This window comes from Meriones unguiculatus, assembly GCF_030254825.1.
Source record: "Meriones unguiculatus strain TT.TT164.6M chromosome X unlocalized genomic scaffold, Bangor_MerUng_6.1 ChrX_unordered_Scaffold_31, whole genome shotgun sequence".
Classification (NCBI taxonomy): Eukaryota; Metazoa; Chordata; class Mammalia; order Rodentia; family Muridae; genus Meriones; species Meriones unguiculatus.
Window position 1 is genome coordinate 3,721,699 of NW_026843707.1, and position 27,938 is coordinate 3,749,636.

Sequence of the window (27,938 nt, forward strand, 5' to 3'; positions counted from 1 at the left end):
ATATATTCTTTCATAGTGACAAATGTTGCTTACACATTGTCATTTAACTAAGACCCTCAGTTTGCCTCAGTGCATATATAATGACAGTACTGATTATGACACAACACTTGTGAAAACTCATACAAACTGACTGTCAATCAATTTGGCAACATCTCTATCTGTGTTCATAAAAGCATAATGATGAACAAGATTTTCTTGCCCCATAAAGTAATTTTACATTTGTTTTCAATCCAGTATTCCACTTTCTCTATGTAGCTCTGTGAGTTCTGTGAACACATAAACAAAATAGCATTTACTATATTCATGAAAGCAAGGCAATATAAGAGGCCAGCTGGTAGGATAACTGTAATACATTTTACTTGGAAATATCCTTGAAGTTCACCTGAACACTTAATTGACACAGGATGAGAGAGCATATTTGAGAAAGATGAATGCCATTCAGAATGACAGTGCTTTTCAAAATTTGATCTATCTGTTCACTTCTTGTATAAATCAAATGTTAAATTTAATTTAAAAAATGTTACAGGTGATTATTTTGGCAATCACTGGCTCCCCAAAATAACTTTCTAGCTTTGAACTCTTCCACTCCCCTGTTGCAGAAACAGAAAACATGGTCAAAGTTTATTGTTCTGTATCACCTGTCAGGTTTACATTCATTTTTGTTTCTGGATTAATATTGTCAGTATGAACAATGGATTTGTTGGTAATATGTTTTTCCTTTTTAGTGTTTTTTTTTCTTTACAACACTTATATCATTATAAGACTAGATTCCCAAAACAACTTAAATTGCTAGTTCACCAGTAAGCACTTTAAATATTTGGAGGTAGAATTCCTATATAAGTAGTTGCAAAGTCTATATAAATACTCACTTGCATATTAATAGAAAACCAAATGTTTCTCACTAGAAAATAGGAACATAATAATTTTCCCCATTTGAATATGTCATGAACATATACAAATGTGTGTCTGAAACTATTTTTCAAATAGAATTTTGTTGTTATACCTAGACTCTCCTGAAATTTACTAAGCTATCTAGCAAGGCAGTGTATATATTATCCTACTGTTTCACTCTCCCAAGTCCTAGGAAACAGGCATACACCAGAATTTTATGAAGAATCAATAAAATGCTGACCTATGAATATAGTGAGTATTATACAGACTTTTATAATTCCCCCACTAAATTGTAACCATGGTTAGTCTACTTTAAACGTATGTTAGAGATTAAAAAATGTTTATATGTTTGGATCATATCTATTAGTAGGAAAAGGAGATAGAAATGTGGGTGAATAAATACTGATTTAATAATAATTTGTTTTAATATTGCAGTGCCTACTTCAATAACTGGCAAAAAATATGTCATTGTATTGAAATCAGTGAATTATAAGCTAGCTGCATGTATATTACAACATTAGTCTTTTTATTTTACATAATTACCCTGTGTAGTAACTTCCCTAGTTCATTCCAAATGTTCATAACATTATAAAGGCTTTTACTGAACCTACAAATAAATATGCCACAGTTTGAGTCTGATTTATACTTTCAAAGTTAGAATTATAAAGCTCATCCTGGTAACATATTTAAAAAAAAAAAGCAACTTTGACAAAATTTGGTATAGAGACAAGAAGGTAGAAAGAAATTCACTTTTTCAGAAATAGTGGCTGTTACTTGCTTATATATCTTTTGAATTCAGTCACACTAATTACTGGTAAAGGTTTAAATGGATTCATAATTATTTGAAATTGGAAAAAGTAATAAATCACCCTACTTGAAAATATTCTCACAGAATTACAAAAACCAACATCATAAAATTATATGGTTAGGTAAAGAACAAAGGGAAAAATAAGATCAATAGCAAACACAAGAATTTCTGTGGTAAAGCATGATGACAACATTTGGAGCTTGGGAAAGACATTTTCTGCTTGGACTTCTGCACTGACTTGGATCTGAATTTACAATGAAGAGCTTATTTTGATGGCTTGGTTTTAGGTGCAGCAGAGTTTAGAGGTGAGGCAATTGTGAGCTGGTCTTGAGGAATCTAATCTCATAAATCTCTATGTCATTGCTGAATTAAATCTATAATTGGCTATTGGTATGTGGTGGCAATGTTAGGAGGTATAACTTTCTCCTTAGTTGGAGAAAGTTAGGGATATTTCTCTGAAATATACAATTTATGCTGTAATTCCACACATTTTGTGGATACCAGAAGGTAAACTTTGACCTATGATGTTCTGCTTAGCCATAATATTTGGTGTCCACATAGGTCCAAAAATAATGTGGTCCAGTGAGTCAAGACAATCTTCTTCATCCTTTTAATTTTTTAAATTATAATTTTATTTTTTTCACAATTTATTCATTATATATCCAGTCTGAAGCTCCCTCCCTCAACTCCTTCCTGTCCCACCCTTCCTACCTCTTCCCCCACCCCATTCTTCTAGTCCACTGAAAGGGAAAGTTCTCCACAATTGTCACTTGCCCATAGTTTGTCAAGTATCATCAGGACTTCCTGTATCCTCTTCCTCTGTGGTCTGGAAAGGCTGCACCATCAGGAGCAAGTGATCATAGAGCATTAAACTGAGTTCATGACAGAGGGAGTCCCTACTCTCCTCACTCGGAGATGTACATGGAGACTGACCTGCCAATTGTCCATATCTGAGCAAGGGGTCTAGGTTCCTACATCTGACAGAGGGCTAATATCCAGAATATATAAAGAACACAAGAAGTTAAACACCAACAAACCAAATAATCCAATTAAAAATGGGGTACAGAGCTAAGCAGAGAATTCTCAATAGAGGAATATTGAATGGCAGAGAAACACTTAAATGCTCAATGTCCTTTGTCATCAGGGAAATGCAAATCAAAACAACTGTGAGATACCAAACAGAGTGGCTAAGATCAAACTCTCAAGTGATAATATATGATGGAGGGTATATGGAGAAAGGGGAAGCATCCTCCATTGCTGGTGGGAGTGCAAACTTGTACAACCACTTTGGATATCAATCTGGCACTTTCTCAGAACATTGGGAATAGCACTACCTTAAAATTCTGCTATACCACTCCTGGCATATACCCAAAAGATGTCCCACCATTTAATACAGACATTTTCTCAACTATGCTCATATCAGCTTCTTCATCTTTTCAAGCAGCTTTTTTCAAGAAATTTGTCAGTGTATTAGGAGGAGATCCTCCCCTATCATTGGACTGGGGAAGGGGTATGGGAGGAGAGAAGGAAGAAGGGTAGGATTCTTCTTTGTCCTATGAAGAAGGGGGCTATGGCTGGGATACAAAATGAATAAATTGTAATTAATAAAATAAATTAATTAATAAAAATTAAAATTAAAAAGAAGCTTATTAATTCAAGATTCTTTCCTAATTTACAAACATTTTATACTGAAAGCAGTGACATAGTTTTTGTGTTAATTTAGACTTTTAAAATGTTATGTTCATTTGCAATGCTGGCTAGTAAACTGTAAAAATATTTTTTTTAGCTGCTAGGAAGTGGACAGGAAGGTTTACCCCTACAGAGAAAAACCCTGATCTATCCCTCTAATGAAGAAATCACAGTGAAAAAATGAGTACCATATCAGTGGTTTGCCAAAGAGACTGCACAATTCTGCTGGTTCTTACAGCCGTTTTATTGAAGAGCCCTGGCCTCTCCTGAAACTAGACCATATCTCTCTGTCAGGAATACATGCCAAGTGAAATAGTTTGGCCAAGATCACTCTACATGAGAACCATATTGAAGCTTAATCACACATACCAACTATTTCGGTAAGGTTTTAAAATTGCCTACCTGCCACGATAAGTTTTTATGTCACCAGGAATAACCCAATAATTATGCTAAAAGTTATCATTAGCAGGGTGTAAATTACATGTTTTATGCAGTGAAAAAACACATAACTATGAATTAGGTTCATGCTATTAAAATGGTGATGAGACTAGAGTATCAAGTAAGGTTAATGGAGTTTGTTTCAGGGGAATAACTTATTAGCAGATTCTAAAAATTATAAAACTCTATTGTTTATTACATTTTTTTTGCAAAACTCTATTGTCTACTGCTATAGTTCACTGCAATATGCTAAAATAAAGACTGTGGCTAAGTGTAGCATATTTTATTAAAAGTATCTCCAGTTTCTTCCACATTTTCTAAATGTTTTCTTCTCTATCCTCCAGTAGAAAGTCTTAAAAAAATAAGGATCAGCTGTTATTCAAATATGTGTTGCCAAAGAGTTGGTATATTTCTAACTCCTATGTTTCTTTTCAATAAAGTTCATAAACATTTAACAGACTGTAATTTGGCAACAATTGTTCCAGAGAAATAATAGAAGATATGTCTTAGTAAACCTATTACTTTGCATGGTATAGAAAATACGAGGGGTTATGCTAAAGTGAAGAGTTGAGCTCAAAAAAATTGAAGTAACATTCAGTAACATGATTCTCATATAGGATTTTGCTCTGTGCTCTGCTTCCTAGCTTAACAATGATCATCCAATAAATCCCCCATGTATAGTATTGGACTATATGCTACAGCATCATATAAGAGTAACATGGCCAATTTTAGACATATGCATATGCATTCTAATTTTTTCTCTACTTATTCAGAAACATAGATACTTTGTTGATTAGTAATGCAAACACCAGAGTCCATTGTCCAATTATTTCTGCCAGATATAAGTTGTTGACATTGATTTATTTTTTTCCTGACATAGAACCATTGTTTTAGTTCCTATTTAAGATTCCATGAAAATAATCGTCCCACTGAAATAAGAAAACTATTGAAAATAAAGATTATATGAAGCATATCAGGGTGATAAAGTCTGTGGCCAGCTGCTACTTGAAACAATTTTATCCTATCCTAGCCTATACATTATTTAATATTTCTATAATCTTTCAAGTTGGCTTGTTTCATTTTTAGGTTGTTTTATCATAAAATCAATTTCTTTATTAAACCAAAATATTGTTTCATAGGTTTAGATTGTATACATAAATTTTCCAAGCCTAATCATTCCTTAGCTTTTCGTTTTTATGGCTGTGTATATTAAACATGGAGACTGAGCTGCCAATTGGCCAATTCTGAGCATGGGTCTAAGTCTTCTCCATGAATGGTCCTCTGTTGGTTCATCAGTCTCTGCAGGACCCCTTGGATTTAGATCCTTTACCTTTTTTTTTTTTTTTTTTTTGGTCTCCTGTCCCTTCCATGTCCCTCTATCCCCATCCCTCTCTTCTTCAACAAGACTCCCTGCACTCTGCCCAAAGTTTGGCTGTGAATCTCAGCATCTACTTCATCCCCTGTTGCATGGAACCCTTCATAGGACTGTTCTAGTAGGCACCCATCTTATTTCCTCTCTTCTACCACTTCTGGTGTCTACCCTGTTTTCCATTTTAAATGAGATTTAAGCATCATCCTTAGGGTCTTCCTTGGAGTTTAAATACTTTAGGTTTGTAGATGGCTATCCTATATTGTACATCTAATATCAATGTGGTTCGCTTATAGGAAGTCTTATATGTGAGGGCTGCACCCTCATGATCTCTACCTCTCTAAAGTCCCATCTAATAAGGAAATTATCTAGGAGGCTCCGATGGAAACATGGACTACAGATGCAAAAATATTTCAAATACTATGCATATAGTATCTGTTCATTTTATTGGTGTTTTCTTTCCATTGCAAAAATACCAAAATTGGCTTTTTTATTCTGTTGTTGCCAGTTTTGTTTGGTTTGCTCTTTCTTTCTTTCTTTCTTTCTTTCTTTCTTTCTTTCTTTCTTTCTTTCTTTCTTTCTTTCTTTCAAACACGCGGCTTTTTAAAGTTTATTATTTTGTTTGTTTGTTTATGTATTTATTATAATTTATTAACTTTGAATCCCAGCTGTAGTTCCTCAGTCTCCTCCCATTCCTACCCTTCCTCTCTCTTCTCCACCTATGCTCCTTCCCTAGTCCACTGATTGGGGAGGACCTTTTTCTCTTCTATCTGACCCTAGTCTTTCAAGTCTCATCAGGGTTAGCTGCATCATCTTCCTCTGTGGCCTGGCAAGGCTGCAACCGCCAAGGGGGGTGATCAAAGTGAGTTCATGTCACAGACAGGCCCTGTTCCCCTACTGGGGAACCCACTTGGAAACTGAGTGAATGGCCTATGGGTTTCCTCTGAGCAGGGGGTCAAGGTCATCTCCATGCATGGTCCATGGTTGGAGTATCAGTCTCTGCAGGCCCCTCTGGGACCAAATGTTTTGGCTCTATTGGTCTCTTGTGCAGTTCCTGTCTCCTCCACGATTTCTATCTCCCTCTTCTCCCATAAGGTTTCCTAAACTCTGCCAAAAGTTTGGGTATGAGTCTTAGTATCTCTTTCTACACCTGATGGGTAGAATTTTTCAAAAGTAACCTGTGGAAGGCTCCTGTTTTGTTCCTTGTCTTCTCCTACTTCAGATGTCTATTTTTTTGCCTCACTGAGGTTTCAGCCTCTTCCCTAGAGTCCTCTTTATTGGACTATAGATTTTAGTATGTTTATCCTATATTATATAGCTAATATCCACTTATAAATGAGTATATAGCATGTGTGTCTTACTGCTTCTGTGTTACCTCACTCAGGATGATCTTTTCTAGTTCCCACCATTTGCCTATATATTTCATGATTTACTTGTTTTTAATTTTGAGTATTATTCCATTGTGTAAATGTACCACAAAGTTTGCCTTCATTTTTCAGTTGAGTGACATCTAGGTTGTTTCCAGGTTCTGGCTATTATGAATAATGTTGATACGAAAGTAGTTGAGTAAATGTCTTTGTTGTATGGTTTAGCATCTTTTGGATATATGCCCATGAGTTTTATAGCTGGATCTTGAGGTAGCACTATTCCTAATTTTTCTGAGAAAGCACCAAATTGATTTCCAAAGTGGTTGTACAAGGTTACATTCGGACCAGCAATGGAGGAAGGTTCCCTTTTCTACACATCCTCTCCAGCGTGCTTCACTCCTTGAGATTTTGTTCTTAGCTATTCTGATGAGGGTGAGGTGAAATCTCAGGGCTATTTTGATTTGCATTTCTCAAATGAAAAGGATGTTGAGCATTTCTTTAAGTGTTTCTCTGCCATTTGATATTCATCTGTTAAGAATTCTGTTTACCTCTGTACCACATTTTTTTCTGTTTATTATTATTATTATTATTATTATTATTATTATTTACATTTTATTAACTCTGTATCCCAGATGTATCCTGCTCCCTTGCTCCCTTATTCCCTCCCAATTCCACCCTCCCTCCCTCAGCTCCTCCCTGCCCCTTTCAGGAGCAGTCCTGCTAGGCCACAGAGGAGGACTTTGCAGCCAGTCCTGAAGATACCTGTACCACATTTTTTTTTTTAATGGATTACTTGCTCTGTTGGTGTTTAACTTCTTGAGTTCTTTATATGTACTGGATATTAGTCCTCTGTCAGATGTGAGGTTGGTGAAGATCCTTTCCTAGTCTATAGGCTGTTGTTTTGTTCTGATGACAGTGTTCTTTGTTTTACAGAAGCTTTTTGGTTTCATGAGGTTCCATTTATTGATTGTTGTTCTTAGAGCCTATGCCATTGGTATTCTGTTCAGGAATTTAACTATTGTGCCAATGAGGTCAGGGCTCTTTCCCACTTTTTCTCCTAACAGATTTAGATGGGAAAATGTTGAATTGTTTAAGTTGTTAATAAATTAGAAGTAAGTAAAGACAGGCAATTATCTACTCACAAAACTCTGCTGTGAATGTGAATAGTGATTTTTTTTAAACTTCTACTGCAAGTGTCACAGTATAGTAGAGGCAGAAGTTATGGTACTATCTAGAGTAAAAGTGCAGAGAGCCTTGAGTATGAAAAACAAAGAAAAGTAAACCAAAAACAGGGACAACTACTTAAAATTTCAGAGGCTCATCAGTTCAGAAGTGTCAAACAAATGGGAAGTGGTATGTGGGAATGTAGATATGGCTTGTCCTTTGGGTGTAGAAATAGTTAGCAGTAGTATGGGACTGAGATTCTCCTGGGATCAAGTATCAGGTCTTGCTACACTCTTTGCTTCAATTAAAACTGGCAACAGTTTCTATATTACTAAGTTGAGGCTACCAAAAGTCTATTATTGTGAATTAGACTAGCTTGACTAGCCTGTATGTGTGGGTCTGTATAGGTAACCACATGTGTATTTGCATTAAGGTAGAAAGATTAAATTTTACAAATCCCACTAATATTTGTGTCCTATATCTTTTTAATATAAAGTATATTTTTGCTTTACATAGAAATCCCTGCTACTAATTTATAAAGCTAAATATTCTTAAAGTGTAAGATTGAGATTATGCAGATGAAAATTAAGACAAACGATGATTATATTTATTTACCAAAATAACTCAACAGTTTGAAAATTAAGTCTAATTATTACATCTTACTGAATATTTGTTAAGTAGGTGAATGATACAGATGCAAGAGAAATGGTAAATATTAACATTATTCAAAATAATATAAAGGATGTCGTTACTATTATTGTTGTTTTAATTAAAGCAAGTAAGGGAATTTAAGTAAGGGGATCTTCTTTTTTTGTCATTTATATTGTTTCTTTAGACAGTGTGGCACTATGTAAATCTTGCTGACCTGGGACTCACTAGGTTAACGATGTTAGCTTTAAAATCATATATATGTCTGCCTCTGATTTCTAAGTGCTAGGATTAAAGGTATGCATGCTCCAGCCACAGTTTACACCAGAACACTGAGCTTATTCATAAAGAAAAATATCGTGGCAGTCTTTATTTTTTCATTAGGATACAAATGTAATTTTTAATTGTGTAATTTTTTTCCTGAGTAAATTTTATGTGGAAATATTTACCTGATGTCTTGTAAAACACAGTTTATGACCATGGGACTCAGTTAGAATGAAAATGCCTACTTGGCAGCATTACCATGTAATTTTCCACATCAGTAAATCACCCATGACATGGTTCCAATAGTCTTCCTTTGCATGCTATTCCTGCCAGCTAGAAACATTCTAATTACTTTAGAGACAATGAAGCAGAATGAAGCAGGAAGCCATTACTACAAACCTTTATATCCTCACAATCATGACACTCCCTGGACAAGGATTTTACAAGCCATGTACTCTCTGCCATTATTCTACTGACTGATGATAAGAAATTTTTATACTTCTTAATCAGTTGGGAAGGCTAGTTCTCAGCAGTGTACTGATGGAAATGTCTTGTAATATACATATAACTCTCCCCTGAAGGGACAAATAATTTTCCTCATAGAGCTGCTAATGGACTGAATTTTTAAACACACCAAACCTTTTTCTGATTAAGGTAGACTCTAACATGAATTTTGCATGAAGGAGAGTAAAAATAGACTACTCTAAATTGAGACTGTTGAATTTGTGACTTTATAGTCATCTGTAGTTTTAATCTTTATGAATTAAATATGGTGAGCACCGATGATAGCTTTGTAATACATATAGATGCAAAAGTAGGGAAAGGCATTGCCCTGTGACTTTTCCACACAATAGACTTGATTTTAAGCCAACTGTGATGTCACATGCCTAAAATCTCACTCTGGGAACTGAAGCAGGAGGACTGCTTTGAGTTGAAGGCCAAACTGAGATGGACTGTTCTTAGCAAGTAACTAAACAAACAAATACAGTTGAGTTTTAGCCAGAATCAGAGACTTGCTGTAAATGGTAGCTTTTCCTTTGATATTATATAAATAAATAAATAAATTCTTTGAAATTATATCAAATTTCTGAGGAAAAATATATTTTTATTGATAATGCTCAATTTCAATACTAATTTCTTTTAAAATTGCACTTTGCATGAAAGTTATTAAAAATAGACTACTCTAAATTGAAAATGTTGAACTTCTGAGTTTAGTGTAATTTGATATTTGGTATTTTATATTTTAGTATTCATGAAAAAATATATTACAAACATATTATGCACAGCCTCTAACAAAGCAAGTGTTTCATCATCATCTCACATTCTTTTTCACAGCTTCAAAGACAGAAATGTGTTATTCTTTTGAAATCTGAAAACAATCCAATGATACTTAATGCCCAACACCCACCCACATTTCATTTCATACACAGTTACTGAACACAGCACTAGAAAATACAAGCCCCAGCTATAACATGAGTCTAACAGCTTGCTGATGATCATAAAATGTCCCCAGTCATTTCTAGAAAGTGATTTCAAAAATATTTAAGTGATGACATTTGTGAATAGAGAATTCAATTTTTTTAAAGTTCCCATGCTTATATCCCATTAAATATGCAAACAGCTAAAGTTTATAAAACTTTATGCTTTTTTTACTTGAATACAAGTCCAAATTGTACCTACTTATTATATATTTGTTTTTGAAAAAGTGATTATTCTTTTGGAAATATATCACCTAGTTAAATATTATATATCAGGTCTCAAAAGGGTCAGAAATAGCACTGGTAGCAAAAAAAGTCATAATATGAATTTTAAAAATAATTTTAGTATGAAGTGAAAATGTAGGTGAAGAGAGAAATTAAATACTACAGCACTTTTAAAAATAAAGTTCATAGAAGTTGGAAGCCAACTTTATGCATAATTTAGTAAATTAGGGAATTGTAAAGAATGGGGGAACATAATTCTTACATTGCTAGCTTCATATACAGTTATGTTAGGCAACTGAGCACAATGGAAATAAAGGGAAAATGTGTTTTATGGGTAAAAAAAAATGCATTTTCTGGTAGACATTCAGAAGCCTATAGGGTGAGCAGGTGGAAATTATATATGACTTAAAATATAGCCCATGACAGTTCAGTGTCCAAGTGAGTTCCATAGTAATGGGAATAGGGACTGTCTCTGACATAAGCTGATTGGCCTGCTCTTTGATCACCTCCCCCTGAGGGGGGAGCAGCTTTACCAGGCCACAGAAGATGACAATGCAGCCACTCCTGATGTGACCTGATAGACTAGGATCAGAAAGAAGGAGAGGAAGACCTGCCTTGTCAGTGGACTTGGGGAGGGGCATGGGTGGAAAAGGGAGAGGGAAGGTGGGATTGGGAGGGTAGGTGGGAGTGAGCTATGGGGGGGATAAAATGTGAATAAACTGTAATTAATAAAAAGAAAATATAAAAAGAAACATATAGTTCTGGACATAAAGAGAAAGGTATGAAGACTATAAAGACTTAGGGGTCTTAATGGTAGTTGAAACCAATAAAAAAAGGAATATAAAAACATGTAGTTATGTAGAGGAATTTTAATTCAGAACATGGCTGTTCTGGCAAGAGATTACATCCAAAGACCATCTAGGTCTGTGTTATCCAGCTTGGATAAAAACATGCCTTTAATCCAGGAGACTGAGGCAAGCAGATCTAAGTCGATGGCCAGCCTGGTATAGAGCACATTTCAGGTTAAAAAAAAAAAAGCATAAGTCGAGGAATACATACCTTTAACCCCAAATAATGAAGGAAAAGTTTGTTTGTAGAAGGAAGCACCTATGTTTGAAAATGGTGTTTAATTTAGTGGAAGAAAAAGTGACAAATCAGAGAAAGATTTGACAGAATAGTATGTGCCCAACTCTCAGGAGAAGAGAGGGGAAAGAGAAGCTACTTAAAGGGCAATGCAGAGAGAGAGGGGAGAGAGTTTAATAGTAATAGAGATTGGTTGTAGAGAGAGAACTCAGGTAAAGACCAAATGAGCCAGAAAATGAGAAGGAGCCAGAAGATTAGAGCAGATTGTTGCCATGTGAGGCCAAGCAGGGCCCAGAAGAGAAGCCAGATTGAATAAGTCAGCTGAGAGATGAGTTTGAACCAGAACATCTGAGTAGAATCAGCCAGCCAGAGTTCAGAAAAAAACAAGAGAGGGGGAGCTTATTAAGCAGTAACTCTCAGAGGCTGAAAAGATTTTAGGGCTAGATTGTATTGTATATGGGCTAGAAGCTTCCAGGGCTAGGTCTAGGCTAGTAGACAGAGGGAATTATCCTTTGAGACAACAATTAACTCAGTAAATTAAGTTTCTTTTAAATAAGTAAAGTGGATACAGAATTAAGAAAGGGACTGGTGTATAACTAAGTGGTGCAATACTTGTGCAAAATGTGTAAGTCCCTGAGTTCAAAATTGTAAAAACAAACAAAAAATAGCAACAAAAAGCATACAAAGACAAAACAGTAGAACAAACAACATTTGAGGCAGTGTAAAGTAGTAGGAGTAGAAGAAGAAGGAGGAAGAAGAGGAGGAGAAGAAGGAGAAGAAAAGAAGAAGAAGCCGTACTGTTATGGTTAGGTCTCAACTTTGCATCCTAAGCAACTTTATGAGACATTCCTCAGATTTTTATAACCACAAGATTTTTTATATCTGTTTATTTAGCACATGATTCTGACTGAATGTATTAAAATGAATCTATATCTCTTGATAAGTCATGTTGCTCTTTGGTACCTTCTTACCAACACATTAAGGAGGTACTTCATATCCTGTTTGGAGAGGTTAAGATGTGTGAAGTATTTATTGACTATCTCATATCCAAATACAGTCCTCTATTAAACCTTCCTGTTTTTATCCTCAAAATGAAATTATCCTCCATAATGAAATTAAGTTGTTCTTCCCACAGTCAGGCTTATCACTCTGACTTAAGCTACACTCAGTCTCCAATTGCTTTTAGTATTTATTTTGCTGTATTATAATGTAATCACATGGGTGGATGTAATTATCATAAAGAAGCAATGAAAATTTAAAGGTTAAAGATATGCTAATTATCCTAATTTGATCATTTCCTAAAGTAAATACAATTCCATACTGATTGTGTCTCATAAATATGTAAAATTATAATATGGTGATAAAATATAAAAATAAGCTTGAAAAAAAAAACCTGATTGTGGTGAGGCACATGTACATTTGTAAAGAAACTAGTCCAGAAAAGTCCTATTAGGAGGAAATACTATGTATGGTACTGAAGCATCCATAACATTTGGGCAGAGAAAGATCAAGAGAACAGGTGTGTAGTTAACAATCAATTCAGAGATTTAATAAGAATTTAATCCAATATTGGGCCTTTTAGACTAAAGACTTCAACATTTACTCCAATTGAGAAGGGAGTTATTGGAAGGTTTTGGACAGAGTCATGGTATGCTTTTATCAATGTGCATTTTCTGTTCTTTTCTTTTTCTATCTTTTAGCTATTTTGATATATGCAATAATTATTATCACCTTGGTATTGACCACCACATTTCATGATAATTATTTTCAGTACTCATATATGTGTGTGTGTGTGTATGTATATATATATATATATATATTTTTTTTTTTTCCTAATTATGTTTTCACATCACACACATAATACCCTGGGGAAAAATACAAAAATACAAAAATTCATTTGTTTTCAGACATAAAGTAGTTTATAATCTGAATTGTGAGAAAAGTGCACTAGGAATGCTTTACATAACCAGTTTTTCAAAGATGTGACAAAAAGATGTGCACTAGGAATGCTTTACATAACCAGTTTTTCAAAGATGTAACAAACCCTGTTAATGTGTATCTCCTATCATTTCCTTTCCAGAAAATAAGTTTTACATGAAAAGAAATTTTCACAACTGTTACCTACTACCAAGAACTGAGCTTACAAAACACATACTTAGTATAAAATACTTATCAATAAAGTAATTCTTGTGATGTTGAAAACATAAATATAAAACACTCAGGTTTAATGCTCATTTATAGTATAAGGAGGGATCCTGAAATAGAAACAAGAAAACTGAGGGAGTGGGGCACAAGGGTCTTTTGTGAGACTGCATCTCCAACTAAGGACCATATATGGATATAACCTAGAACCTCTGCTCAGTTGTAGCCCATGGTAGCTCAGTATCCAAGTGGGTACCCTAGTAAGGAGAACAATGACTATTTCTGACATGAATACAATGGCTGGCTCTTTGACCATCCTCCCTCAACAGAGGAAGAAGCAGTCTTGCTAGGCCACAGAGGAGGACTTTGTAGCCAGTCCTGATGAAACCTGATAAGCTAGGGTCAGATGAAAGGGGAGGAGGTCTTCCCTTATCAGTGGACTTGGAAAGGTGTAGGGAGGAGATGAGGCGGGGAGGGTGGGAATGGGAGGGAAAGAGGGAGCAGAATACAGTTGGGATACAAAGTTAACAAACTGTAACTAATATTTAAAAAATAATTAAAAAAGAAAACTGAGGAAATGAAATATCATGACAGTGTCATCATAAAGTCACCAGACAGATGGCAGTCCTTGATTCTCATCCTTACAGGCTTCATAGTATTTTGTAAATATCACATCTAATATTATCTTACTCACAAACTCATATCTATTCCCAGACGTTAAACAGAAATAAATAAATCTAGAGGGGCTCAAATCTCTGGCTTTATATGTTACCATGGATTCCATATGAAATATGACCAGGAAAATAAAATGTTTCTCTACAAAAATATTTCTCTACAATATGCTCTAACTTGAGATTCTGGAGTAAAAACTTGTTTTCTTTTGTGTTTGTTACTTTCTTGGAAGTAAAATCTACCAATGTATGTTATTCAAATAAAGTTCTTCCAGGTAACTTTTACATAACATTCAACAATTTCAAACTGAATTGAAGATTTTATTGCTTTAAATTGGGTTCAAAATATGGAAAATTTTTGCATATATTTATCGGTGTGATTGGTAGTCTCAGTGTAGGAAATTCATTTGTTTTCAGACATAAAGTAGTTTATAATCTGAATTGTGAGAAAAGTGCACTAGGAATGCTTTACATAACCAGTTTTTCAAAGATGTGACATATTTTTCTCCACTAGCTCAAGTATCTATTTTATCAAATATATCTATTTTAAAAGTAAAATTATTGTTAGAGCAAATGAACTCATGCCACAGATAAAAATTTAATGTGTTTAAAAATTCACTAATATGGGCTCAGTATGTGCTTAGGCGAAAAGCACATGCCTAGCATGCACAAGAATTTGAATTCTATTCTCAGTGCTAAAAACAAAAGCAATGAATAAATTAGTAATGTCCTTAAAATAGGGAAACATGTGAGGTATATTAATTCTATGGATCCCCCCCCGCAAAAAACAAAAACAAAAACAAAATAAAAAAAAAAAAAAAAAACAGGCCATAGCTTATGTAGTGAATGCGTTAGAAAGTAAAATGGCTAAAAATAAATCAATTTATCTGAATGCTATGATAATTTTAATAATTTAAACAGGACATAATAGTAGAGGTGGAGAGACAAAGAGACTAGGGTTGAAGGCTATTTAGATAGTAAATAGCTTTCCTAAAGCTTAATAATGATGTTTACAGAACAAAGAATCAAGGAAGACTCTTAGATTCCCCAAATTAACAACTGAATGAGGTGCAGTGTTCTTTGGTTAGGAGTCATAGGAAAAGAAATTGGTTCCATTTGAAGAAAAAGCTTGGCAAAGGGCAAAGATGAATTCAGTTTTGGATCTATTCAATTTCAAGTTCCTGTGGGAAATTAAAACTGAAAGGAAACAGTAGGTTATACAGGTCTAAAATTCAAAGGGGTTTCTTTAGATGAAAATATTGATAGGTAGTCATCATCAGACTGAAAATGCACGAAACACATTCCAGAGAGTATAAGTAGTAGATACAAAAGCAAGAAAGATATTTAAAGCACATGACAAAAATAACCTAATTGTTCATGGGCTGAGAATATAAGCTAATATTTAAAAAATTAGTTTGCTTTGCTCATTGGAGAAGTAATTTATTTATTCTGAAGTTGATAGTTTTTAAAGAATGAAGTCAAGAAATATAAACCAAAAGCCATTTCCCTGAATAATCCAAGACTTTAATGATGTGAGGAAAGATCTGAAACAGCTAGGACATCATGGATCATGAAATTATGGAAAGAAAGGTCTCTAAAATATTGCAGTGTAAATGGAGTAGACCAGCCTCCAGAGCTCTAATTTTGTACCACAAACAAGCTTTCCTCTTAGCTCATTCACTGATATTCCATAAACTCACTACATTCACACTTGCTCTTAATGGCCTTTCCTAAAGAAACTTCTGTTTGAGAATCTTCTCTGTTTGAGAGACTCAATGATTTCTGCTGAGATCTAATGTTTGACTTTGTAAAATCAATTGGTTTTATCTGAATACTTCTTCCAAGACTATTATGTCCGGCTTAACAAAACAGTTAACACATCTGCACTTGCAGAAAACTCACTCTAGACATTGTACTGAGAGGAAAGAGGAACTAGCCCATTGTTTTCCCTAAATATCAGCTTCTTTTTTTTTTTTTTTTTCAATGCAGTTTATTCAGGAACATTGAACAATCCTCGGACCCCGGGGAAAGCCAGCCCACAGCTTAAATAGCCTCTGGGTAGCCAACCCAGGCGTGCCACGGGGGCAATGCAGATAGGTCCACATACATGGAAGCAAGCCAGATCCTCAGCCTTAGCCAAATGTGGAGTTGTTCGTGACAGAGAGCACTCACCATCGGGAAGGTGGAAGGCAGAAACCAGCTCCATCTTTAAGGCATAGCATTCCGCAGCTCTCTACAGTTCCCCCTTTTTGTTTTAGACGCATCAGGCAAGAGTAGAGGTCTGATCTCTGATATTAGAAATAAATTGGGACTTTGTACAGATGTTCATTTAGGTGTCATCCACCCAAAGACCATCAGACCCGTCCGATACCTTTTTCTCAGAGGCGGGACCTGGGGCATCAACCCGCATGCAATCAGACATGCTCTTCTCTGGGTCCAAAGCGGCTGACCCTGAGTGCAGTGCTTAGCCTCGCATCCTGAGCGTAACATTTTAGCTTTTTATGGTAGCCAACCATGCTTGGGGAGAATGTCCTGCTTCAATGGCTGTAAAGGCCTGAACGATCATGGCTGCATCACACTGTTGTGAGACTCTAATCTTGCATATATACCACAGGCAAACCAAGGAGACCAACACCAGAAGGCCTGCTAACATTGACGGCTGTTGGAGCTACCACCAGGGCATTAGCCATGAGTCATACTGGGCAGACTGCTCAGACCCTGAATAATCATTTAGCCAATGTAGCTCATGCCTTAGTTGTACATAAAGGAATTAATGCTCAACTAAAAGGAAGCTTGATGGTGTTCAATCAGAGGATTGACCTCTTGCAGGAGCAAATTGATACCCTATGGCAAATCGCTCAACCTGGCTGTCAATGAAAGTATGCTGGACTTTGTGTCACTAGCATACAACATGAGAATTTTTCCTGTGCTGCAAATCTGTCTAAACAATTGTCGAGCTATATTTTAGGTAATTGGACTGGAGAATTCGATACTACGATGGAGCAGCTGAGAGTGGCCATTGTCACAGTAAATTCTACCGGAGTGGACGCAGGACTAGCCACAGGATTATCAACATGGATTGCTGCAGCCATGAATCATCTGAACAAATATCAGCTTCTTAATAAAACTTGTTTATACTTCACTACAATACTTTTGAATGTAACTTTTCAACTTTAGATTTCATCTTCTTTCTGGAATTCATGCTTTGTTTCTATGATCACCAGTTTAAATAAAGCTCCAAATAAATTTTCACTTTCCATCCCCAGGTCACATTTGCATATAAATAGCTCATTACTCCTAAGACTTTTGTCTCTTAGTTTAAAATCTGTTTATTTTTTCTCCTCCATGCTAACATTATTCTCCAAACTAAAATTTCTTAAATGACTTTTCCAGTAATTCTTGTTATCCTCTGGGATTTACCTTTCTCTGTAGTCCTGCTCCTCATCATACAGGTGCTATTATTTTGCCTCTGTCACAATTAAAAATAAAACCCCAACAGTAATTAATCTATAACATCACACTCAAGGTAAATCTTCATGCAAAAGAATCATGATTCTGCAAATATTTGCCATATTGTATGATATGTTTTAGGATGAGCGGTTGTGTCAACAAGAAGACAGTCTCAACCTTCATGGACTTCGGAGTAAATTGTAAGACAAATACAAATTATTAGTTACAGGTTTTATGTTTCATTAATAATTGGAATAGGTATTAATGTAAGAAAAGCACACTGGAGTGAAAAAGATTTGTTAGAAAATGGGACTTCTTGCGAGGAGGTGTTCTCAGAGCTGTTAATTTTTGTTGTGGGTTTGCATATCAAGTCTTGATTGGTAGCTGCTGAATCCAGTCATTGGGAGCTGATAAGATGACAGAGTCTCTTATCAATAGATCAACTGCTCATGGATTCAAAATTTTTGGTATTATTGAAGAAGGTAGAAACATTCAAAACTGGGGCCTAAGTAGGAAAAGTAGCTTACTGGACACATGACCTTAAGAGGTTATTTTGTTACTGGCTCCTTCCACTGTTCTCTCTTGCTTCCTGTGTGACTAGAATTTTGTGTTTGATTAGTTGTTTAGCTCCATCATTGTGTTTGTAAATGGGGCATATCATTTCATTTACCCAAATTCTAAGTGCCTCCTCATTAGAACAGAACAGAAAGCCAAGCTCTTGAGTTGTATTGGCATTAGTAATTAACGGGATGGTATGGTTTTAGAAATAAAGTAGTTCTTACCTTTTATGAATGTTTCCCCAAGAAGCATTGATATTCTCTGTTATCATGTGTACTTTTCTGGTATCATCTGCAGAATAGTCCCGAAGAAGTTTCAGTGCCAAATCATTTGTCACATCTATATTCATTTGCCATTCCTGGAGATCTTTGGCCAACTGCTATAAGTACATATAGGAAAGAAAATTATGTCACTATTTGTCCTCACATCTCTAAAAGGGGAATCTTTAAATACCTCATAAATAGCTACTGACTCTTCAGGTCATAGTATATCTATACAATTGTTTCTAATCTAGCACATGGGTCTGTCAACTCTAATGATATAAGTTCACATGCTTTCCATGAAAAAGTTTCAAATACAGGATATTGAACATTAACTCCTTGCATGTACTCCAATTTAGTACCAGTAAACTGGGAAAAAATAAACTTTTTTATCACAGGAGAAAATAAGCTATAAAAGAAACTCATTTATAATTGCTTCACATGAGACATAACAAAATATAAACATGTATTTCCTCACTCTTCATTAACTTGTTGAATTGCTTATGTAATTGGCATTTAACAAACTCTGAATACAGAAAATGCTGAACAAAAAAGAGTGCTGTTACTCCACAATTTCTGAAAGATTACAATACTTTAAAGATACTGTTCTTTAATATTCAAATAAAAGACAAGACATAAAACTCTTTCTAAACTAAATAATTTATGTGTTTTTCTTTGTTTTTGACAGTTGAGTGTCATTGAACTGACCATTTCATCACCGGAAGGAAGTCAACCAAGGAAGCATATCATGTCAGCACTTCCACATGTAGGTGGCATGACACATTAAGATAGCACTAAAGTATTAAGACTGTTATATTTAATAGAATGTGTTTGGTTGAGCTCTTAATCCATGAATAGCGAAATATAAACAAACAACATAGTGAATGAATAAAGTCTTTTTTATTTTTATTTTTATTAATTACAGTTTATTCACTTTGTATCCCCCCTGTAGCTCCCTCCCTTCTAGTCCATGGCAGTTCAGTGTCCAATGGGTTCCATAGTAATGGGGACTGGGACTATCTCTGACATGAACTAATTGACCTGCTCTTTGATCACCTCCTCATGAGGGAGGAACAGCCTTACCAGGCCACAGAGGATGAAAACACGGCCACTTCTGATGAGAATAAAGTCTTTTTATGAAAAAGAAAAACTTAATTTATAGGTAATATAAATGTATAAATCAAGATGCTACAATTTTATGCTAGTAAACAAAAATTAATAACAGGGAGAACTAATAAAATTCTTACATTCTAATTCTAGAAACATAATATCATGAAAGTATGGCAATAAATATAAAGTGACCCCTATAATCATATTTCTTATACTTTATCTTAATAAAATAGTCAAAAAGATAGATTAATTTTTTTTCAAAAGGAGGCATGGCCTTGTTGGAGTAAGTGTGTTACAGGGGAGGTCGGCTTTGAGGATATATATGCTCAAGCTCCATTCAGTGCGACAGTCTACTTCTGCTGCCCTTGGATCAATATGTAGAACTCTCAGCTTCTTCTCCAGTATCATGTCTGTCTGTAAACTGCCATGCTTTCTGCCATGATGATAATGGACTAAACCTCTGAAACTGTAAGCCAGCCCCAATTAAGTGTTAATAAGAGTTGCCTTGGTCATGGTGTCTCTTCACAACAATAAAACCCAAATTAAGAAAAGGCTATCAGGAAATAATCACTAAATGTGCACAAAAATCATGGTAAAGAGAACATGATTGGGCCGAGGCTGTAACTCACTGGTAGAGTCCTTGTGTAAGGCCCAGGTTTAATCCTCACTACCTAAACAAACAGCAAAAATTTACTGTGATTTTCTTATGGTGAAACAAAACACCATTTTTACATGAAAAAATTAAAAATCAGTATGAAGAGAAGAAAGAGTTATTATAGAAATTTAGGAAAGGAATAAATATTTTTATATAACAGTTTTTTTTTCTGAAAGGATGAAACATTTTTATTTAACAGTTTATGTTTGCTGTTAGTATGATGTTTACATAAACAAAATGAAATTTTGTTAATTTTGGTATAACTCAATTAATTTAATTGAACTTCCATCCCTCACAAAGTTTGTGTTTTTTATATAATTCAGCATTTCTTACTTAACTAGAATGTTATATTTTAGAATCAAATAAATAGTGATATTTATTGTATATAGCAAATAGTTTCAGATTATCAAGCTATTATTAAAATACAAAAGTGCTGTGAAAGCAGTTGAGAGATAGAAAGAGTGAGGTAAGGGAAAAAAAGAAGAAGAGAAAGGGTTTCTTTTGGCACAGAACATAGTTTTTGGTACCACAAACAACTGTAATCTGTTCTTGTAAAATGTCAGCCTCTCTTCAATACTTCTTTTATTAAGAACTGATAAACTAGGCTTTATTGTTTCCAGGTTCTGGCTATTACAAATAAAGCTGCTACAAACATGGTTGAGCAAATGTCCTTGTTGTGTACTTGAGCTTCTTTTAGATATATGCCTAGGAGCGATATAGCTGGATCTTGAGGAAGCACTATTTCTTATTGTCTGAGAAAGCACCAGATTGATTTCCAAAGTGGTTGATCAAGTTTAATTTCTACCAGAAATGGAGGAGGGTTCCACTGTCTCCACATCCTTTCCAGTATGTATTGTCACTTGAGATTTTGATCTTAGCCATTCTGATGGGTGTAAGCAACAGAACCTAAAAATATGGGCACAGGGGTCTTTTCTGAAATTGATACTCCAACCAAGGACCATGCATGGAGATAACCTAGAACCCCTGCTCAGATATAGTCCATGCAGCTCATTGTCCAAGTGGGGCCCTAGTAAGGGGAATAGGGCCTGCCTCTGACATGAACTCAGTGGCTGGCTCTTTGTTCACCTCCCCGTGAGGGGAGAGCAGCCTTGACAGGACACAGGAGGGCAATGCAGCCAGTCCTGATGAGACCTGATAGTTCAGATGGAAGAGAAGTAGGACCTCCCCTATCAGTGGACTTGGAGAAGGGAATGGAAGGAGATGAGTGAAGGAGAGTGTGATTGGGAGGGAATGAAGGAAGGAGCTACAGCTGAGATACAAAGTGAATAAACTGCAATTAATATAAAAAAGTAAATTGTGAAACAACCATACAAATGCTTCCATTTTCGAGAAAATTCCTAAGATACACGATTTTCTTTCCATTTCTTATTTTTAAGCTAAACTTAAACTGACAAAGTATATGTATAATAGGATGTGCAGAAGACGTCATTTGCATTTTAAAAGAAAAGTATATTATCTATCAATTAATTCTGTCATTATTCACAAAGTCATTTACCAAACTCAGATACACTTGTTTTTATTTCTGAAGTTAATAAAAAAAACTGATCGAAATATTAAACACATGTTTTTGATGACCTAACATCAGGGCTATATAGGTTCCTAAGCTATATAGGCTTAGGAACACATAACCTAAAGATTTTAATAAGTACATGATTAAAATCACTTATTTTCCTAACCAACTTGCATAATCTTAGCAGCTATCTCTTTTCTGTGGTATACTGTTGGAAAATACATGGTTATAAATATCCTGTCTAGAAAATATGAATGGCTGAGAAACACCTAAAGAAATGTTCAATATTCTTATCCATCAGGAAAAGCAAATCAAAACTACTTTGAGATTCCATCTTAACCCCTGCCAGAATGGCTAAGATCACCAGCATAGGTGTTAGCTCATGCTGGTGAAGGTATGGAGCAAGGAGAACATTTTTCCATTGCTTTTGGGAATGCAGATTTTTACAGTCATGATGAAAATCAATATTGTGGTTCCTCAGAAAGTTGGGGCCTCAGAATCCAGCTATCAGTTTTGGGCATAAAGGATGCTTTATCCTACCTCAAGGAATCTTGCTTAAACAAGTTCATTGTGGCTGTAGTCGTAACTGCCATAAACTGGAAACAAACTAAGCGTCCCTTAATTGAAGGAAGGATTAAGAAGATGTTGTATATTTATACATGGAATATTACTCAGCTGTTAAAATGACATAATGAAATTAGAAGGCAAATAGATGGAACTAGAAAAAAATCATTCTAAGTGAGGAAAACCAGACTCAGAAAGATAAATATGATATATATTTGCTTCAAGTGGATATTAGTCATTAAGTATTTACTTAATAACTAAGCTACAATCTACAAATCCATAGAGGTTAGGTAAAGAATACAGATCTAGCAGGGCAAAATTGATCTCCCTGGCAGGGAGAAATAGAATAGGTTTTTCAGGCCAACTACAGGAAGGTGGGTATATGGGTGGTGCTGGGGAGATGGAGCCCAGAAGGAAAGTTCAGGGAGAGATGGCTGGAATTGGGGGAACAATTGGAAGGTGGTATGGAAACAATGGAGTGCAAGATTCCTGAAATATATGAAGGTGATCCAATTAGGACTCCTAGTAATGAAGTATTCAGAATCCTAACTGGCTATCTCTTGTTGCCAGATGAGGCTTCCAGTGGCAGGACTGAGTGGTATTCAACTGAGTTCTTGGCCAAGGTGGCCTATTGAAAATTACCAAGCAACCCAGGCTGTTACTAAGACAAAGGATTGTGCTCTGCCAACAGAAAGCTGGACCTCATTGCCAAGGTCAACATTCACACAAACCACTGAACACTGAGAAGTAAAGCTGGTGCCTGCATGGAGCCTTCACCCCTACATTCTGGTCTTTTCTGTGCAGGAAGGTACACTGTAGGTTACTGAAAGAGAACTGTGGACACCAACACAGCCACAAAATCTTTGACCTACTATCTGTCTTGAATGCATGATATGCTAGGGCAATGGTGGCACAGAACTTGTGGGAGTGGCCAACAAATGTCTGGTATGACTCAAGGATCACTCCCCAAGATGGGGCCCATATCACTACTTTGATAACCAAAAACCAGTAACTAGATACCCCAGACACCTAGGGTAAAACGGAACACTATTGGCTAAACAAACAAACAAAAATAAGCAATAAAAATAATAAAATATCATTTTTTAGTCTTTTCATGAATCTATGAATATTTTCAACTTAACTGTATTGTGTGTATTACATATGCAACATTTGAGTATACTCGTTACATTTTAATAAAGTAGTTGAAAAACATAAGGTGCAAGATATGTCTAAAGCTAATTAATATATCATAGACACCTAGTAGTATGAGTTGAGAACTGTTAGATTTTCCCCAAATTTCTAAAAGAGATTAGCATTGAGGAATTCATTTTATAAGAAAGAAAAAAAAATGTAGGTAAAGGGGTAAAAGTTGATTTCAAACCAGAAATTTTCAAGACCAAGAAAGATATATAAACATGCGATATAATCTTCCCTTAATCTGTAGTCGCAATGAAATTTAAGCCCATTTAAGGAAATCTTGACTGATGGTCACAGAATACTTTCCTCGATTCATGAAGTTGAAAGGTTAAAATGAAAAACCACACAATGACTTTGGTTCCCACTGAGAGCAATAAGGCTCATATTAAAACACAAAGCATCATGATTGCAATTTTCTAAAAGTTGAGCAAAATATATTGATATTCATTTATATACTCATGAGGCAAATATACTGTTCACTATGGCTCAGTGACATTCACACCAGGACTGTAGTCAATTTTCTCCATCACTGTACGATTTGCTACAGGGATGAATCTAAAGCTCAGAAGGTGTGTAAAGTCACAACCATAGTTGACTTTACACACACCCTTTTTCCCCCCTGTTGGGATTCTATTTACAGCAGTGCACTCCAGAAGGAATTGCTTGTGTGGTGATCATGGTATGTGAGGAAGTTTATAATGTTAAGAATACTAGATTACTAGATGACTTTGTGAGTGTAGATGTATGCTCCCTCTAATGAATCCAAAATGTTAAACTCCATAGAGATATCCACAGCCAGACATCACACTTAGAGACAGACAGCTTGGAACACACAATTCTAAAGGGGTGTCTCCATCAAATCCCACCCTTTAGGGCTCAGGGAACTCTGCAGAAGAAAAGGAAGAAAGCTTATAAGAGTCAGAGTGGATGGATGACACCAAGAAAACAAAGCCTTATAAATCAACAAAAACAACACTCATACGAACTCACAGAGAATAAAGCAGTTTACACAGGACCTGCACAGGTCTTCACCAGGTTTTCTGTGTGTATTATAGCTATTATTTTGTTTTTAAATATTAGTTACAGTTTATTAACTTTGTATCCCAGCTGTAGCCTGCTCCCTCATGCCCTCCTAATCCCACCCTCCCTCCCTCATCTCCTCCCTGCCCCTTTCCAAGTCCACAGATAAGGGAGGTCTCCTCCTCTTCCATCTGACCCTAGCTTATCAGATTTCTTCAGGACTTGTTGCAGTGTCAACCTCTGTGGCCTAGCAAGGCTGCTCCTCCCTCGGGGGTGGCGGGAGGCAGAGGTCATAGTCCAGTCATTGAGTTCTATCATAGCTTTTAGTTTAGTGTTTTTACGGGACCCCTGAATGTGTTGATGAGTGGGTCTCTTATTCTTGTGCCTCAGTTAATGTTTTTCAACTATATGTAAGTTGGAAGGCCAGCTGAGATGTAGAAAGAGTAAGCCAACTGTCATTTCAAAACGTGAGCAAAAGATGAGTAAAATGAGTAAATGTTTAAAATCTTTAAGTTTACATAATGAATAAAATCCAAACCATCTTTTGATAAGACAAACCTACATACCCACTTTTAGCATTTGCTAAATTTTCTTTCCTATAATTTCACAATTGTTCACTTAACAATGCAAAATTCTTATAGCTAATATACTTTTTAAGACGGTAGAGTCTCCTTAAAGAAACATCTAAAAAGTGGAGCTATCTGGACTAAGACTAAGGGTTCAATGCAGACCGATGCTGTGTATTGCATATAATTTGCATAGGAATAAATTTAAGGCAAGTAATTGTATCTCTTATAATTGAACTTTGGAGAAAATGTTTTTTTAAAATTATAGCACCATTGGAAAGTTATTGTTCAAACTAAAAGTAGAATGTTCATGGGGAGCAGAAATAGAACATATTTGTTTTGGTTCTTTAAAATCACTAAACTAGTTAGTTATAATTATGAATTAATGTTCTATAAATCTTTATTGGGGAAAGAAAGCTAACTCCTTTCTTTCTTGTGTGAATTAAAATGACCTATAAAATCCTTTATGTATTTATAATAGAAATGTGAAAATATGTGCAAGGAAGCTACTTTGAATGTAAAGCCTCTCATCATTAACTCTAAGACACATCCATTAAACCTTTGACATTACCAACTAATTCTGTTTCACAAGGTAACATTCCATGCAGGATACTATTTAAGAAAATATCCCTCATTTTCCAGCTTACTGGAAATGATTAATCTTTTCAACAGCTTTGAGGGCTACATACCAGTGCTGCTACTTTCTTTTTTTTTTTTTTTTTTTGTCCTTCCAACAATGACTACAAGCTGAGAGCAGCCTAGTAAATGTGTTATGGGCCAACCCATTAAAGTTCCATTATTTTCTGTCTTACTTGGCTTCATGTAATGAATTTTTATAATTAAACTAATGGCATACAATTTATTTTTTCCCTCTTTACTTTCAGGCCCCATTTCTCTGCCAGCATTTTTGGAATAAGTTTTATACAAAAGGAAGGCAGGAATGTCCTTTAAGTACTTCATTACCTTAATTTCATTATGACATTTTGGAAAGCATTGTTTTTATTTGAGTTCTCACTTTAATTTGTTGACTTTATTAAAAGGCTTAAGCAGTGTTGTGCTTAACAAATGACCTATATACCCCAGGCTTCTAAGAGAAGTGTGGCAGAAAGGGTGCAGAAGTGCTCCTGTAGAAACTATCCCAAAAAGAACACAAATCCACAGAGAGTAGCATATTTTCTTGTGACATCATATTCTGTTTTCTAGGTAACTTTTCAAATCCCATGAACCTACAATGGGGGATTGCATTCACCAGTATCTTTTGTCATGAGATCACATATATACACTTTAAAAATCAAGGAAAAAAATTGTAGTCTTCATAATGTGCCAACATGCTGTTAAAAGCAGATTTAATACACAATCCACATATTATACACTCATTGAAATTGTGCAGTTTATTGGCTTTTCATTGAGTCAAACAGTTGTGTAACCATTAATACAGTCTAATTCTGGTACAGTGTCTTCTCAACTTCATATTAATAATAGTAACTTTTCACTATCCATTTTCTTCATCCACAGTTATGACTTGTTTTACATATAAACAAACAGACACAATGTTGTTTTTGACTGGGTTATATCAAATAGCATACTGACCTGGAGGTTTATCTATCCTACAGTATAAGCATTATAATAATTTTTTATCATTCAGTAATATTTAATTTTTGATGTTCTAATTATTTTTGGCGATGGACATGGGTTGATTATGCTTCCTGAATATGATAATTAATACTACCATAGACTTCTACACAAATTTTTGTGTCTATTTTTATTTCTTTTAGTATTATTTAAGTATAGAATGCAAATATTAATGTTTTTCTAAACTGGTGAATGTTTTCCCATTGTTTTGACAATTTATTTATTTCACATATATGTTTATTAATTTATTTGTTTTCTTGAGACAGGGTCTCATTAAATAGCTCTGGCTGCCATGGAACTTATGTCGACAAGACAGGAATTGAACTTGCAATAATCCTTCTGCCTTTTTATCCAGACTTCTGAGATTATAGTTGTGCTATATCTCATCTGAACATATTCATCTTTTGAAATGCTTATAAAATATATGAGAATTCCAATTAGCCTCCATCTTTGTAGTGCTCAGCATAGTCTGATTTATTTATTTTAACTAATGTGTTTAAAGAGCCCTTTCACTGTTTTTCATTTATATTTTCTCATCACTAATGATAACTATATTATCATTTGTTTAAGGATGTCTATTATGGATAATTTTTCTATTAAAACAGCCTCTGTAATTGGGTCATTTACATTTTTGTTATTGAGTTATTAGAGTTTATGCATGTTCTGAAACAAATTTCTCATTACATGTATCAATTAAAATATTTTCTCTCATCTTGTCTTTCAACTTATTGGCATCATTTGAAGTGTAAATGTTTCAGTTTACATCAAGTACAATTTATGTGTCTTTTCTTATTACATTATACTTTTGGTGTTGCATCTAAGGAAATACTGCCTAACAATATTGTATACCTCTGTACCTTTTTGGAAATATTAAGTTTTATAGATATTTTTGTGTGTGGTTCTTTTGTGCATGCATGAACACACACACACAGGCATGTGGATGGGTATGCAGCACTGGACATGCATATGCATGCCTGAAGATGGGGATCGCTCTCCTCTCTTAACACCTTCTTATCTATACATTTAAAACAGGGTCTCTCCCTGAATCTGGCTTGCTTTTCTCCACTAGGCTGGAAGCCATCAAATGCCAGTGTTCTTGTCTCCAATCCATTTAAACTGGATTGATAGGCAAATTTTGAACACCCAGCTTGTTATAAG

General features: G+C 35.1%; 1 protein-coding gene across 7 annotated transcripts in view; it reads right to left on the reverse strand.

Moving 5' to 3' along the window:
* Dmd (dystrophin) overlaps positions 1-27,938 on the reverse strand; it is a 2,365,055-nt gene that overhangs the window by 700,024 nt on the left and 1,637,093 nt on the right. For all 7 annotated transcript variants that reach the window (XM_060376797.1, XM_060376795.1, XM_060376794.1 and 4 more), the window contains one exon: positions 18,470-18,624. In XM_060376797.1, the coding sequence (XP_060232780.1) occupies positions 18,470-18,624 (155 nt within the window). The remainder of the gene's footprint in view (positions 1-18,469; positions 18,625-27,938) is intronic.